The following is a 17814-nucleotide window of genomic DNA, read 5'->3' on the forward strand; positions in this document are numbered from 1 at the left end:
TGCTTGCAGTATGCACTCTTAAAAGGCCTCAAACTGCTGCGGCATCGGCCATGGACCTAGGAACACCAGATGCCTCCGGACCAGGGATGGAATCGGCTCCTGAGTGGAATAGGAGCAAGTCCTGGAGGCACAATGACACCCTTGTGCATTCTCTGGAGAATGATACTGGTAAGAAGAGGCCAAGATACACTTAAACTTCTTGTGTTTTTTCTTTGAATTACCAGAAAACTTTGACAGTGTGGAAGATTTGCATTCGGAGCAGTTCTGGGAGCGAAAGTAGGAGCAGGTCCTCGCTTAAGACTTCGACCCAGTGTGGTACCAGCACGGCATCTGTCAGTGTTGTGCCACGTAAAGCTTCACCTCATGTTCTCAGATGGCTTTAGGGCTCATCTGGGCATGGTCATCCTAGGACTTGAAGCCCTGTAACAATTGCAAGCAACAGAGGCACCCCTCATGAGGATCTATCACAGACATCTGCTTGTGACAGTCCCTACATGAATTAGGGCCTAATTTATATGTAGGCAGAAAAGAGAACCCTTTATGCCAACATTATGATCCTCCCAGCCTATTTAAATACGGACAGAACTTTGTTGTAACAACGAAGGATACTACTCTGTCTCCGCCATGGTTAAACCCCTATGGCAGAGGTTGACCTGTATGTCTGCTCACCTGCTTCTGATGGGCGGACATACAGGTCAGTTTTCATTGCAAAATGCTCCCTTGCCATGGGGGAAACTTTGTTTTTTTTTAATTCTTAAAAACAAAATCCTGCTTTGAGGTTTTATTTTCAAAAATACTAAAAAAACATTGCATCTTTGCCACACAGCTCAATCATACAGTCTTACAGTACACTGGCAGGAAACACCTTGGCACTGGTGCACGTCAATGCTTGAAATGTCCACAGGACCAAATGACATTTCAAAATTTGGTTGTCAGGGCCTCCAACCAAGGCAATGGAGTAATTTTGTCTCTCGCACTGGCAGAGTACATCCCGACCGCTAAATTTTAAAACAGGCTTTAATCATTTTTGTTATGGGGGTGACATCCCTTGCACACTGGAACACGTTCAGAAAGTACCTCTCTTTGATAGTGAAAATGAAAGGAGAGGAGCTCCAGATCTGCATGCGCAGTAAGAAATAAAAAAATAAAACTGATATCAATTGGCATGGGTGGCGCTTACATGCAGCTCTGTTCAACACGTCCGGAGTTGCACAATGCCACCTACCAGCAACAAAGAGTATTATTTTGAGTTTTACCGATCCAGTCTGATGTAAATTCACAAGGTGAGGAATATGCAATTAAAAGTATCCATCACAAATATGTAGATTGCTTCTCTCCAATCTAGAGGCATCCCTGCTGTGTAATGAACATGTTCCACACACATGCAGCACAGAAAGGCCACACTCCTCAATCTGCATGCTTCTACGGCTTGAGATGAAGCTGTTTTACAACTGAATGAATGATGCTGGAGCCATTCAGTTAAAATTATCTCAGCTTATGGCAAACAGCAGCCAATCTAGTTTCCTACATATGGTTTCTGAAAACCTGCCACTGCTGCCTGGAGTGCTTCAAGCTCTACCGTGAGTCCCAATCGCACTGCCACTCCATCTATAGAAAATTAAATATCTAGCAAGGCTCCAGGAAAACAGACATAAAAATTTGTGAGGGGCAGCAGAAAGGCACTATAATTATATACAGCCCGGTGCAGGAAGGTCTGGGCCCCACCCATTTGGGCCCTGGTTCGACTGCAATGGCAGCTCCCTTGTGCACCACTATGCTCCTGCCTCATTACTTCCTGCAAAGTGAAAAACAGACCAGCTACTTTAAACAGTTGAGCTGCCATTCACTAATGTGCTTCCACCAGGTGCAGTTTTGCTGCTGTCCTGGGGGTCAACACATTAACTTAATAGAGCACAATGGCTAGGTCTCCACCCAGCACACCTCTTTAAAGCTGAACATAGGGCAATGCACGCCATGCGTAAAACAACCTCAGATGATCTTGCATTAATTGGAGTTGATGTCTCAGCAAGAAAATCAGTTTACTGGCCTTTCCAAATATTTGCAAAGACGAGTGAGGTCTGTCAGTACATAAATGAATTCTACTAATGCTTCCCAAACCCTTTTCCATTTACCTGTAATGTAGGAACATCATAGTGGCCTGGTCCTGGAGCGACCACTAGCTGCTGGGCGTTAAATGCAAAATCTCGGTTTGTCAAAGAAAGGAAAGGGGCGTAGCCACCTAGAAGAAAATAAAGAAACCATAACTGAACAATACAAAAGATACCACAATCTATAGACAATGTGAAGCTCATATAAATGATGTTTTCCTTCTCAAATCATGCATGAGGAAATCATATATATTGTAAACAATGTATTATTAATATGAATTTTGATCCCTGTATTTTTCTTACTATAGACAAATACTTTTTCACTCAGAGCACGTGGTGCATCTGGGCTCTTAAGATATAGTTTCTGCACTCTGGTGTAGTTTGGTATAGGTAATAGAAAAAGTAAGGTGGCTTTCTTGCTCAGTCACAGTGAATTCTGTATGTGCACTATGTGCGTTCACTTTACTACTAAATGAAACCTAACAAAAAATGAGGGATTTATGAGCCCACAGGTTTTGTGCAATATAAATTAATTTGATGATAAGACATTGGAAACAACACTAATACAGAAGAATAACTCAATGTGACCAGCATACCTACTATATTGGGTAACAGATGGAATCAACCCAAATTAATTTATTAACATTACTCAAGTCTATGCCCATGCATATTACTCATATTCTTCTGATACCAGCAGTAGTGATGCTAGCCTCTAAGATGTGGCTGTGCTTTCAATAATGCCTATTGTAACACTCCATCAAAATCCTTTCACAGCTATTACCTTACTAAGGGAGTAATAGTATCCACCTACATTGCCACCATAATCACCCCAATATTTTATCAGCAACTCCATTCAGCTCTCCTAGCTCATAAAGTGTCACAGTTAAATGAATACCCTCAAGGAAATCATCTACTGACATTACAGTTTCAATTTTATGGATAAATAATTTTGATGATTCATCTTTAAACAGAAGGAACTCTTTTTTTTAAAGTATACATACAGCTGGGTTTGCCTTGGAAAATAGTCTCTGCCTAGACAATATCCATGATCTTCATCATAATGCCACAGAGACCAAGACAAATATATAGTTCAAAAGCAAATTACAAACACCCATGGTGTATGTTTTCAAACATCTCATGTGAAATCAACATACTGTGTGAAATGCAGTCCACCAATATCCTCACCTCTCTGCATCAATCAACGCATCACAAGATCATGTGTGGACACCCAACTACCATGCAATACCAAATTATTGATATCATGTTTTGTCTCTTCCACTATATACACATTAGAGCTTTTATTATACATGTACGCGAGTATCCTTTCTTTCAGACTTGCAACAAATGCCACTTCTTGCATCTGCAACATTACTAACAACTGGAAGGCTAACATATGGCATTGTGCCACAATAATGAAGTTTTAATATTGATCTGCACTTATCTCTACGCCATAACATCAACTAACAACATACCGTAAAGGTAAGTAGATGAGTTAAGAGTTAAGAATTGTAAATCTGTATTTTTCTACAGTATACTTACCTTGATGATGAGTATGTGGCCGATATTGTGCAATTGATATATTTGCAGGTCAATATTACTGGCCATGAGCTTGTGAGATACAACCCAATTATACATTCTGCTCTCTATTGTCATATTATTAAACAGAATGACTTATTTTTTGCATTCTACAAATTGAGTCCCCGTAGTGCCAAAAAGTAAATCTCATTACTTTAATGGTACTAGGAGGCCCACGGCAAAAACAGATGTGCTGATGAAAGTTAAAATAAAGTGGCTGTGACTTACTCTCTACTTCAGTGTTCCAAATTTAGGTAATATGTAGAAGCCACATAACACGTTTACTCAACAGGCTAAAACACTTAAATAATAACAAGAGTTAAAATATCAGTTACAATAAAGAGACAAAATAATGCAAAATGTTATAGATGTTAATCCCTTGAGACAGCATACTCAATGGACTTCTGGAATTGCATACCGGTCCCAACCAACAGTCCTTTGTGCTATACTTCCATGGTCTCATCCACAAAAATCATGATCCTGTCTGTCTGCATCCTTCTCAGTTCTCTTGACCTCGTCTGCAACCCTTCCTGTGTGTAGTGACCACACCACCTACAACATGTTTAGGTGTCTGTAATTAATATCTGTAAAGTGCACAATGTGTCATTAGTATTATATCACAATCCCTTTCAGTAGTGTAGACTATGACTTTTAATGTTGGCTCCATCGAGGCCCATTACTTCTTTAGCTCTTTGGTGTTCATTATTACAGGGGCCATTTAAAAGCCTTCAAGACAAACAGACTAGAAGGCAAGAATAAACACTAAAAGCCTCCTTAACTCCTGGTCAAGCCTGTGGATGGGAGGGTATGTTGGGTTGCAGGGCTAGCAATTCTTCACAGGGCCTTGGCCAAGGTGGGGCCTAGGAACGATTGCTTGCCTTGCAAGCAAACCCCCACTCCCAGCCTTGAGCAGGCTTTTTATGTTTCTTGTCTCCCATCTAACACCACACCATTATTGACTGTGCTGGTCACTCTTGTGGAATAATCACAATGAGATCACTGCAGGGTGGTTAGTAACACTTTATAAAACCCCCAAATAAAATAAAATAGATATCATGCCTTCCTTCTGCTGTACCTCACAACACTCCATACCATGTGGTAAAAGTCAGCTTGTGCTAATTGGCACCTTGGGCAAGTATCTGAGGCACCCGGGTATATAAAGATAATCCTTTTAAGAGAGATAAACTTGGTGCAACTAATTACATTTTGTCAACTTAAACCTGGGATTCCTACAAACCGCCTTGGTGTATACCAATATGTAGGCCCATTCCTGATCAGTAATATCTTTCCCCAATTTTCTTCCCAGTGAACCTTTAACGCTCATTTAACAGAATACAGGGCTAGTAACCATGATGATGACAGAACAGTAACACAGAGTGTTTACATTCGTTTAGGATCTCACTAACACTTTGGATCTAGGGTGTTCATTTACTTTCCTACTTCCATGAGATCTCGACAGCCATCACCAAGACATTGAATAGGAGAATATGCCATCTAGCTGGACCATATTGCTGTCTGAGGAACTTGTTAACAAAAAATAAAGTGCTGAATAAAGATCGCCAATTCCTGCCTCCTCACAGGGAGCTCCATTATTTATTTTCAAGAGCATTTAAAACCTGGGCACAGACTACATTGGTAGTTCCGGGGAATACAACACAGGGACGCTAATCCTCTATGTGTATCTTATCCACAGTACCTCACTGTTGGCAGCACCCTTGAGTGCAGGGCAGGTAAGCAAACATAGCCCCTTGGATAGACAACCTATAAACCCACTAGTATATCTGTCGCCTCAGTTTATTCCACCTCATTGGGGAGATGACTTGAGCTGCCAGATAGTCCTCTTCAAGTCCCCAAGACCACACCCCCTGCAAGCAGTCGCATGGCTTTACTGATAGCAGGATGTTTGCGGGCATCACCCCATAATAATCCTGAAAGCAATTTTTGAAGTTCCTTAAAAAGATTCCCTTTCAGTATCGATGGTCTGCCATAAATTAAGATAATACCATGGGCAGTATCAACATATTCATTATCACCAAACTTCCCAGAGGTGAAAGAGGAAGCCTACATAATGAGGGGAGAGACTGTCTAATTCCTGATATTACCTTGTCATGATTCCCTGCAATTAGTTGTACATCTGCATGGTAAATCTGGCCCCCTTAGTATTTAAATGTAATTTGCTCCCACTGCATCAAGGCCCAATTTGTTTCCAATCTAATATGATCAGACATTGCATGTATTTCTGTCGAGTGCCCCTACGTTTTGGTCACAGGAAAGATATTCTTCACATCTGTATTTTGACTACCAGGCACAATACACAGCTCAACACACCTACGGTAGAACGGTAGAAGGAGCCCATCGTCATTATATGTAACACTCCGTGCTCCACCCACATCTACACAAAGAAGCCCACTGAGAAACAGACAACAGTTAAGGACCTAAAAGAAGGATTACCACCAAACCTGCAGCAAGAAATAGCATCCTGGGGAAGGACCAAAGCATGTGAGTTGTCTACGCCCTCTAATGGAACCAGGTGTGCACCAGGCAGATCTTCAATATCTTCTCACAAAACTAGTAGAGACCACAAGAAACTATCAACCATCTTGGTTGGGGTCATGGTATAAAGACCTGAACCAATAATTGACACCACTATTCCCAATCATAACTTACAGCACAGCAGCGGACCGTAGCAGATTCACTCCTGGAGCAGCCTCATAAAAGGACCACAACGGTTGGGCTCCTCCAGGTCCCAGCAACAGCAAGATTCCTTTCTTCTCATCATGGTCAATAGCATCGACTGTCAGAAAATAAAGACTTGGAAATCGCAGCTTTCCAGGACTTAAAACTCACTACACGTTTGGGACTTCTAGATGCCACAATGATCGACATATATCTTTTAAATGTGAACTGAGCACCGCAGCAAATTTAAAGAGGTGTGATGAATCACCTTGACTGTGTCTCCCAATCTAGAATGTGTTCTAAAAATATTCAGCATAAAAAAAAATATATGAAAGATGTGGTAAAAAAATATTGTGAAAAGGGAGCTAGATAAAGCAAATCGAATCTTGCCATACCAACTTAGACACATACACACCAGAACTAGCATATGTGAAATAAATGGTATTAAAGGCGCACTTCAAGCAAAACACCATATTTCCTACTACACACATTCTATATGTACTATTCCTCCCCATACCAGTCACAACATCTGGATCACAAACTGCAATACGCTTACTTGGGCGAGATTGTATTCTTTTATTTTGAGCCTCAAATTCTGGCAGAATCGGAAGACCCTATCACTCCAGATGAGGTAGGCAGTGCAATGAGATGCATATTAAATAATAAAGAGCCTGGCCTGACTTCTTCTGGTGTCCTTTTATAGGACATATCAAGAGCAGCTGACAGTTCCACACTGAAAGATATTCAATAATTATCTGACTTAACACAGTACAAAATCTATACCTGAATCTACACCCACTCTGTTACTTAGATCTGAAGAAGACGTCTCCGACTGCACCTCCAGTTTACCGATCGCCCAACTGAATTTTGATGTTAAAATCTTTACATCCATTTTAGTGACGAATCTAAATAATGCGTAGCCATGGCAGAAATCGGTATTCTAATCATGGCATGTGAGGAGCCACCAAAAAAGCAACAATAGAAGATGAGCAATGAATGAGAAAATAAAAGACTGATCCTTCACTCGCTGGATGCGGAGGAGGCATTTGATGGGGTAGATTGGCAATCAATAGCTAAAGTTTTGGATAAAACAGGCTTTTGTGCAAACAATATTTCATTCATACCGGCCAACTTAATCTTCTACAGCCAAAATCCAAGATAATGACAAACGTTTCTCACCAGTTCCCTTCTCAAGAGCGATGAGACAGGGATGAATGGTCACATTCACCCTTCATGTTTGCCATTACGATGAAACCACCTTTAATCGAATAAATTGCAATCCAAAGGTCGTAGGCATTGAGGTAGATATAGAAACATATGAATTGGTCTTATTTTCGCTTATTTGCAGATGATGTCATGCAGATGATGTCTGGACCTGAGAACCAATCTGAATAAGACCATTATTATGCCTTGCGGCCTTAGGCCTACTAAAAAGTGTCATTTTACTATAGGTGGTGTGTCCATGGATAAGGCAAATACATTTTCCTATTTGGTTGTTTGTTTTGATTGTCAGGGGTCATGGGTCCAAGAATAACTACTAAGAAATCTATATTTAAGAGCTCTACTGAAAACATTGTTAGGTTTACTGTAAGCTGGGGCAGAAGCCTTTGAAATAAAAGTGCCTCCTATATAAATCAAAAAGGGTATCTGTGGCAACATATTAAGCAGGTGTTTGGGGCCAGGTGGACTGTGGGGTCTTGAAAATTGTTGAAAGTCATCTTCTTAAAAGACTTTTAGCCCTCCCATCCACCTGTTCAAATTGTTTAGCTCATAAGGAAGTGGCACTTAATTATTTGGAGGATTTCATCATCTTTTATTGTGGCATTTGGTCTGTACAAAACCAGAGAGCACATTCATTTGCTTGGTGATATGAGATTGTTTGTCCCATGATCATGCACATCACATTGCATGGCTGGCTTATATTGCCACTCTTTGTAGCAGCCTAGGGAAACCTGAGTTCTTTAGTGATCCTGAAACTAGGTGTACGGTCTATAAAAAAAGAGAGAGAAGAGAGGAGTTATTAGACCCACTGTTGTGGCACACTCCTCACTTCTGATTTTTGTAGGTATGCAACCTTAGCTCTCCATGATGATGACTTTTGAAGACTGATACCTAGATACCTTCTGACTCATTTTCATTTCAATCTCATACACTTTCGTGGTCACTAAACAACCTCCCATGGGTGGCGGATTACCCTCTCGCCCCAGGCACTCTGCTGGACAGACATCCCGATGACAGATACACTAAGGGCGTGTTCTCCCACGAGATGAAGCACCTAATGCTAAACATAGGTATGGTAGATCTATGGAGAGCCAGACATCCTGACGAGAAGGACTATACTTTCTTTTCCAATGTCCATAGAGTCTACTCTAGGATTAATTTAATGTGGGGCACCCAAACACTGCTTGATGCTAAAACCTCCATCAAGCTGGGCACTGTAGCACTTTCAGACCATACATTGATAGCTTGGGAAGGAGACATTCAGTGAGAAACAACTGAGTGACTTGATGGAAATTTGATGAAAGCAGAGTTCAAACTGGCAATGGAAAACCACAGACAAACAGGCTCTTTGTCGGCTCTCTGATGGCCCAGTGACAAACCGTAGCAGTGAATGGGTAAATCGTCTTAATAGGCATGGAGAAAGCAGAAAAAATGCTGTTATACCTTCAACAAAATTTCTATGATCATGCCAATAAAAATGGCTGCTTACTAGCAAGGCACTTACAGCAACGGAAAACTGTAGTTAACAACCCTCCCCAAGTGGGAAAGGAGGGTCAACCTCTTAGCAACAACGAGGGAAGAGTAATGCCTTTTGGTACTACTACAAGGCCCTTTTCTCGGCAGAGTCAGTATTTGTGGAGCAGGTGAAGACCTACCTCAAAGAGGCCAAACGTAGTCACTTATCGCGGAGAAATACAACCAATTTAGAAGAAATGAACACTAGGAAAGAGGTCCTGAAAGCGATATCAGATATGCATCCCGACAAGGCCCCTGGGCCAGATGAGCTCACCAACCGGTCTTCTAAATATTTTTCACCTAACCTTATCCTTCATTTAAGCACACTGTTCAACTCCTTTCTTCAATCACAAACGTTCCACCCTCGATGTCCCTGGCACATATTGCTCTCTTTCATAAGACAGATAAACTGTAAACAAATGCAAATGCTAAAGGATAAAATTGTCTGGAGCCTGTGTGCTGCCGGGATGAGGCCGAAGACTGAGGAAAGACAAACATGTCTCCCAAAGGAGAATTAAGTGTTTTTTTTTTAATTAATTTTTTTAACTTCCCCCACCTCGCCACTGCCTATCTTTCGATGCTGAACAAGCATTTGATGGGATTAGTTGGGTCTACCTATTTCAGGTGTTAAAGGAGATTGCATTGGGCAACAATAGGATCACATGGATAACGGCTAGTTACAAACATTCCATTGCGAAAGTCCTTGTTAATGGGATGTGTTCAGAGGCTAACCCCTGCACAGAGGAACAAGGCAGGGTTGTTCCCATCGCTTCTTTTATTTGTATTGCCAATGGAACTCTTGGCAGCTATAAGGCGGTGACACCAAGATAGCATGGGAATACCCTTTGGGGGTGACCAACACAAAATCCATTTATTTGCAGATGACATCCTGCTGAAACCGGTGGAGCCTGAGTGCTCAATTCCTAAAGCAATAGAGGTTTCAGAATCCTACTATCCAGTTTCAAAGAAAATATTAGTAAATCAGAAATACTCAGTGTAGGTATACCATCAGCAGTTAAAATAATGGAGGGTGAAGGATACTTAAAGATCTGTTTCATAGGTTTAGTATTAAACCCTTCCCCAGTGAAAGCAAGACTATAAACTACCTCCAATTGCGACACTGGGCCCTCCATCTGGACAGCAGGGATGCAGCAGTTAGACCATTAACTGCCTGGGAGAAGCTCTTTGCTACATACAATTGGCCAAATGGCCTCATATCTAACATCTACAGAAAAACTAGGGGGGGGGTCATGAGGATTAACGGTCCAGTGTACAGTCTCCCATAGTCATTAATAGCAGAAAAAAAAGGGTAGCAGAAAAAATGCTCCTCGTCAAGCCAACGCTGCAATGCCTGACGGGCTCCCCAAAGGAGGGGGCTCTTAGCTGAAATCCTCTAATAGTGACTAGTTCAGTATGGTTATATTGAGGTGAACACCTTATTACAGGCACCAAGAGAATCGAGAGAGAAAAAAAAAAACTTAAAATTGGCTCTTAATCTCAAAACACACCATAAATTTAATCATCTTAAATGTGATGAAGGACAAGATTAAAAACAAACCGAAAGTGGAAGTTGAGTGGTAATGCTCATGTACTTTCAAAAACAAAACAAAACCTAGAGGCCTGAAACTATCATGGAAACTCTAATCAAGGGTCAACATGTTTCGCGTCTAGTGGTCCAACCGGATCCATTGACGCTTGATCAGGACCAAAAAACTACTTCTCCTATAACACAACTAAATGTAAACCCTAAAATTGGGGCTAAGATGCAGTCACTTACATTAAAGTCAACTGGTCAAATTAGTACGGTCGCCCTGAAAAACAAAGGTTATTATAACTATATCGTAATCAACTTATCAATCATACCCAATCTGTGGGGAAATGTGTGCACACGTCAAATAGGTGCTCAGTGGTAATTTACATGGTAGGAGGAACTGTAAGGATTACCATCCCCAAATACGAGATGTGGCTCCATAGGAAAACATATGCCAGGGATTGTTGCTGATCCTATCTAAAAACAGGGATATTATGGCCAAATATATATTAACAAGGATTGCCATGCCACCAGTCTGTAATTCAAAACAAAGACCTCTCTAGCTCCATCCTGTATCTGAAACAGTGAAATATAAATGAAAAATGGCACACTAATCATCATTGTTAATGTAATAATGCCGCACAGAGAACAGTTTTGTTAAGTGTGAACACTGCATACTTATTAACGTCTCCATCAAAAAACGCCATCTCGGTATAAACATCATAGTAGCCGTAATCATGTCATGGGCTGATGAAAAAAATGGAGACATGCCCAACAACTACGCACACATAGGATAATTATTGTCATATCAAAAGGAGACAACCCGCCTGAAACATACAGGGTTCTATGTATTAGATAGCCAGTCACCCCTAGAACATTACGTCTATAAGCTGTCCGGTTGCGGTTAGAACAAGAAGGCCAGTAGCTATTTACTAGAAAGGGTACTCACAGTTAAGTCAGCGGTCCAAAGTGGTGAACCTACCCTCCGGCAGCGCTCCTGAATAATAAAAGTGGAGCGCAGCCAGAGCCATTATAAACGCGACAAGACCAGGAAGTGGAAATGTCTTCCGGCTCGCGCGCGTCTTTCATCATCAAAATAAAGGTAGGACAAGTACCAGCACTGTAGTATTAGAAATAGAAAACTGACAATTCGTCAGAAAACCCGCCTCTCTCTCTGTCTAATCTCCGTTCCCATCAAAAAATTATTTTTCGTGATACTCGTGGGACTCAGAATGTTAGGAGTATGGATAAAAAACATAATAAGTGCAAATGTAGCAATAAACATCTTGTTGTCAGTCAAAAAAATTGTATAGTCAAGAATTACATGGAACAAATTAAAACAAAGTAGTAGCAGGGAAGAACGATAACAACCCGTCCCATTATCAATAAGGTATCGCTTAATTGGGGGAATGCTAGGTAGAGTTTATAAACGGATGAAGCCAAAAAGGAAAAAGTGATATTGTATTACCTAGCTGTATTCAGTGGTAATTTAAGATGAGAGATTAATCCATGGTATCTCGTCATTTAATTCTTGCATATAGGTCCCCAATTTGTAAGCCCACCTCTGTTCAATCTTGAAAAGGGAGCGTGAGTCATTTGGATGGACTACCGGAGCTTCCAGAACAACCCACCATAGTTCATCAGGGGTATGTGGGGTTTCCACAAAGTGCGCACAAATTTTCGTGGTGATGCGTCCACATCTGATATTACTTCTGTGTTCATTAATATGCACTTTAACAGGTCTAGTAGTCATACCAATGTACCGTAGACCACAGGGGCAAGTGATCATATAAATGCAATTCTGGGTGTTACAAGTGGTATGTTTTTTGAGTCGCCATCTAACAATGGGATCTAAGTCTAGTGTCGTGAAATGCCCAGTCAATGGGCAAACTTTATACTGGCCACGAGGATGATGTCCCTCGACTGGGGGAAGGTTCCACAGAGTCGTTTGGATCGAGTTATTGGGGTTGATTCGTGGACGTGTACGAACCACGATATCTTTGATATTAGCAGTGCGTTTGAATGCAAATAATGGTTTTGGAATATCAATGCCACCACTGGTCAAAATTGGCCATCTTTTGTTGATCAATTTCTTAATATTATTTGACAGTGGGGTGTATGTAGAAACACAAGTCAGGCGAGTCTGTGGGCCCCTATTCGTAATCGTCAGAAGGGTATCCCTATTGTAATTTCTTGCTCTTTTGCAGGCTAGATTGACAATTTTCTAAGAGTAGTGGCGTTCTGAATTTTGTTTTAAAGATCGTTAGCTTGAATGTCAAAGTCTCGTGGTGAACTGCAATTGCGCCTAAGGCGTAAAAATTGGCCAAATGGTAAATTATCTCGCAACGATTTAGGGTGATGGCTCTCATACAGGGTTAGGCTGTTACAGTCAGTTGGTTTGTGATAGGTACTTGTAGACAGCTTACCCTTGTCAATGTAGATCATGAGATCCAAAAAGGGTAAATGAGTGGAAGAGACAGCAGAAGTAAATTTCAAATATCGGTCAAGAGTATTGATCCATCCAGTAAACCAATCTACATCAGTCAATGGTCCATGCCACACAATCAAGATGTCGTCAATATAGCAACGCCATAATTCCCAATGATGAAACTAGACATCCATTGTGATGCGTGAGGGTGCTTGCTCCTGAAGAATCAGGTCCCCCTTCCTTTTCTAATTTTGGAACAGTGTACCCTCATATCTAACATCTACACGATCCTGACTGATGTAGAGAAAACACCAGACTGGCCTTACATGAAACAATGGCAGAAATCCTTGAGACAGCACAGCTCATTGACCCAATGGGAAAAATTGTGGGGGGACACCCTCTCACTTTCTAAGAGTGTATAGAACAGAGAAACACTGAATAAGATAGTGATGGTATGGTAAGTTACATATGCAAAGCTGAAATATATGTATGATACAGCCACCACTGCAGGTCCTTTGCAGTTCCCTCTGAGAACTGGACTATGTGGGAGAGATTCCCCTGATGCTGCTCCCAACAGAATTTCAGGTCCCACTCCAGAGCCCGCATATGCCAACTGGCATACTGTAGGAAAGTACCATCTTGCCTGGCATGTTACCCCCATATTTCACTGTATATATGTTGTTTTAGTCTATGTGTCACTGGGACCCTGCCAGGCAGGGCCCCAGTGCTCATAAGTATGTGCCCTGTATGTGTTCCCTGTGTGATGACTAACTGTCTCACTGAGGCTCTGCTAACCAGAACCTCAGTGGTTATGCTCTCTCTGCTTTCCAAATGGTCACTAACAGGCTAGTGACCAATTTCACCAATTCACATTGGCATACTGGAACACCCTTATAAATCCCTAGTATATGGTACTGAGGTACCCAGGGTATTGGGGTTCCAGGAGATCCCTATGGGCTGCAGCATTTCTTTTGCCACCCATAGGGAGATCTGACAATTCTTACACAGGCCTGCCAGTGCAGCCTGTTGAAATAACGTCCACTTTATTTCACAGCCATTTACCACTGCACTTAAGTAACTTATAAGTCACCTATATGTCTAACCTTCACCTGGTGAAGGTTGGGTGCAAAGTTACTTAGTGTGTGGGCACCCTGGCACTAGCCAAGGTGCCCCCACATTGTTCAGGGCAAATTCCCCGGACTTTGTGAGTGCGGGGACACCATTACACGTGTGCACTACACATAGGTCACTACCTATGTATAGCGTCACAATGGTAACTCCGAACATGGCCATGTAACATGTCTAAGATCATGGAATTGTCACCCCAATGCCATTCTGGCATTGGGGAGACAATTCCATGATCCCCCGGGTCTCTAGCACAGAATCCGGGTACTGCCAAACTGCCTTTCCGGGGTCTCCACTGCAGCTGCTGCCAACCCCTCAGACAGGTTTCTGCCCTCCTGGGATCCAGGCAGCCCTGGCCCAGGAAGGCAGAACAAAGGATTTCCTCTGAGAGAGGGTGTAACACCCTCTCCTTTTGGAAATAGGTGTGAAGGCTGGGGAGGAGTAGCCTCCCCCAGCCTCTGGAAATGCTTTGATGGGCACAGATGCTGCCCATCTCTGCATAAGCCAGTCTACACCGGTTTAGGGATCCCCCAGCCCTGCTCTGGCGCGAAACTGGACAAAGGAAAGGGGAGTGACCACTCCCCTGACCTGCACCTCCCAGAGGAGGTGCCCAGAGCTCCTCCAGCGTGCCCCAGACCTCTGCCATCTTGGATTCAGAGGTGTGCTGGCAAACTGGACTGCTCTGAGTGGCCAGAGCCAGCAGGTGACGTCAGAGACTCCTTCTGATAGGCTCTTACCTTTCTTACTAGCATATCCTCCTTCCTAGGTAGCCAAACCTCCTTTTCTGGCTATTTAGGGTCTCTGCTTTGGGGAACTCTTCAGATACCGAATGCAAGAGCTCACCAGAGTCCCTCCGCATCTCCCTCTTCACCTTCTCCCAAAGGATCAACCGCTGACTGCTCAGGATGCCTGCAAAACCGCAACAAAGTAGCAAAGACGACTACTGCAACCTTGTAGTGCTTCATCCTGCCGACTTTCTCGACTGTTTCCTGGTGGTGCATGCTCTGGGGGTAGCCTGCCTCCTTCTTGCACCAGGAGCTCTGAAGAAATCTCCCATGGGTCGACGGAATCTTCCCCCTGCAACCGCAGGCAACAAAAGACTGCATCACCGGTCCTCTGGGTCCCCTCTCAGCACGACGAGCGTGGTCCCTGGAACTCAGCAACTCTGTCCAAGTGACTCCCACAGTCCAGTGACTCTTCAGTCCAAGTTTGGTGGAGGTAAGTCCTTGCCTCCCCACGCTAGACTGCATTGCTGGGTACCACGTGATTTGCAGCTGCTCCCCCTCCTGTGCACTCTTCCAGGATTTCCTTCGTGCACAGCCAAGCCTGAGTCCCCGACACTCACACCTGCAGTGCACAACCTTCTGAATTGTCCTCCGGCGTTGTGGGACTCCCTTTTCTGACTTCAGGTGGACCCCGGTTCACTCCTCTTCTAAGTGCCTGATCCGGTACTTCTGCGGGTGCTGCCTGCTTCTGTGAGGGCTCCCTGACTTGCTGGGTGCCCCCTCTGTCTCCTCATCCAAGTGGCAACATCCTGGTCCCTCCTGGGCCACAACAGCATCCAAAAACCCTAACCGCGACCCTTGCAGCTAGCAAGGCTTGTTTGCAGTCTTTCTGCGTGGGAATACCTCTGCAAGCTTCTTCACGACGTGGGACATCCATCCTCAAAAGGGGAAGTTCCTAGTCCTCTTCGTTCTTGCAAAACACCAAGCTTCTTCCATCCGGTGGCAGCTTCCTTGCACCCTCAGCTGGCATTTCCTGGGCTCCTGCCCACTCTCGACACTGTCGTGACTCTTGGACTTGGTCCCCTTGTCTTACAGGTACTCAGGTCCGGAAATTCACAGTTTTTGCATTGCTGGTGTTGGTTTTCCTTGCAGATTGCCCCTATCATGACTTCTGTGCTCTCTGGGGATTGTAGGTGCACTTTACACCTACCTTACAGGGTCTTGGGGTGGGCTATTTTTCTAACCCTCACTGTTTTCTTACAGTCCCAGCGACCCTCTACAAGCTCACATAGGTTTGGGGTCCATTCGTGGATCGCATTCCACTTTTGGAGTATATGGTTTGTGTTGCCCCTATACCTATGTGCTCCTATTGCAATCTATTGTAACTTTACACTGCTTGCATTACTCCCTTTTGCTATTACTGCATATTTTTGGTATTGTGTACATATATCTTGTGTATATTTGGCATCCTCATACTGAGGATACTCACTGAGATATTTTTGGCATATTATCATAAAAATAAAGTACCTTTATTTTTAGTATATCTGTGTATTGTGTTTTCTTATGATATTGTGCATATGACACCATTGGTATTGTAAGAGCTTTGCATGTCTCCTCGTTCAGCCTAAGCTGCTCTGCTATAGCTACCTTCTATCAGCCTAAGCTGCTAGAAACACCTCTTCTACACTAATAAGGGATAACTGGACCTGGCACAAGGTGTAAGTACCTCTGGTACCCACTACAAGCCAGGCCAGCCTCCTACATTGGTTGTGCAGCGGTGGGATAAGTACTTGTAACTACTTACCACTTTGTCATTTTGTACTTTTCATAAGAGAAAAATATACAAAACAAGTTCAGTGTATGTACACCTAACCAAAAAGTTTTGCTTTTCTTCTCTTACACTTTCTGCTAAGTGCTGAAAAGTACTCCTAAACTTTCTAAAAGTTTCAAAAAGTTTGAAAAAGTTTTTTTCCTGTTCTTTAAAAAGTCCTGAAACTTTTTCTCTCTTCTCACTGTCCCTAAACCTTCTTCTATCATGCCTGATGTACGAACTTCTCTTAAAATGGTCAATACTACTTATGACAATCTTAACTTTAAGAGCCTAAGGAGTCTCTGCATTGATAGAGGTTTAGTGGTAGGAAAGAACCTTTCTAGAGAATTTCTGTTTAGCATGCTCATTGAGAATGATAAGTCCCTAGGTGGCACTTCATCTGAGAAGTTAGTAGATAGCTCACACTCTGACTCAGGGGAGCCCCTTGAGGTAGGTGGACAGGGTTCTCTTCCAAATCTGCCCCTTAGCAGACCACCTAGCAATACTGGTAGTAATAGAAGCTCTCATCATAGTAGGGATGCTTTTGTTCCTGGAGGCCAGGTTGTTAGACGGCAAGCTGTTAGGGACAGGTCTCCCTCTGCTGGTTCAAATATATCCTCAGTGTCTAAACATTCCCAACCCACCCACCCTGAAGACAACATGTTAGAAAGGGAACTCAAAAAGTTGAGAGTGGAGGAGACCAGGCTGAAGCTTAAACAGCAACAGCTGGCTCTAGACAGGGAATCCCTAGACCTGGAGAAGGAGAGACAGAGGTTGGGGTTTGGACCCCATGGTGGCAGCAGCAGTATTCCTGATAGCAATCCTGTGAGAGAGCATGATTCCAGGAATCTGCACAAGATAGTTCCCCCTTACAAGGAGGGGGATGACATTAACAAGTGGTTTGCTGCACTTGAGAGGGCATGTATGGTACAGGGGGTCCCTCAAAGGCAGTGGGCTGCTATCCTATGGCTATCTTTCAATGGAAAGGGTAGGGATAGGCTCCTTACTGTGAGAGAAAGTGATGCCAATAATTCTGCAGCTTTGAAGGATGCACTCTTTGATGGATTTGGCTTAACCACTGAACAATACAGGATTAAGTT

At 43.0% G+C, this 17814-nt stretch overlaps 1 protein-coding gene across 1 annotated transcript in view; it reads right to left on the reverse strand.

Moving 5' to 3' along the window:
• STPG2 (sperm tail PG-rich repeat containing 2) overlaps positions 1-17814 on the reverse strand; it is a 2086618-nt gene that overhangs the window by 1997917 nt on the left and 70887 nt on the right. Inside the window, exon 2 of the mRNA XM_069238264.1 lies at positions 2133-2239. Within this exon, the coding sequence (XP_069094365.1) occupies positions 2133-2239 (107 nt within the window). The remainder of the gene's footprint in view (positions 1-2132; positions 2240-17814) is intronic.

This window comes from Pleurodeles waltl, chromosome 1_2, assembly GCF_031143425.1.
Source record: "Pleurodeles waltl isolate 20211129_DDA chromosome 1_2, aPleWal1.hap1.20221129, whole genome shotgun sequence".
Taxonomy (NCBI): Eukaryota; Metazoa; Chordata; class Amphibia; order Caudata; family Salamandridae; genus Pleurodeles; species Pleurodeles waltl.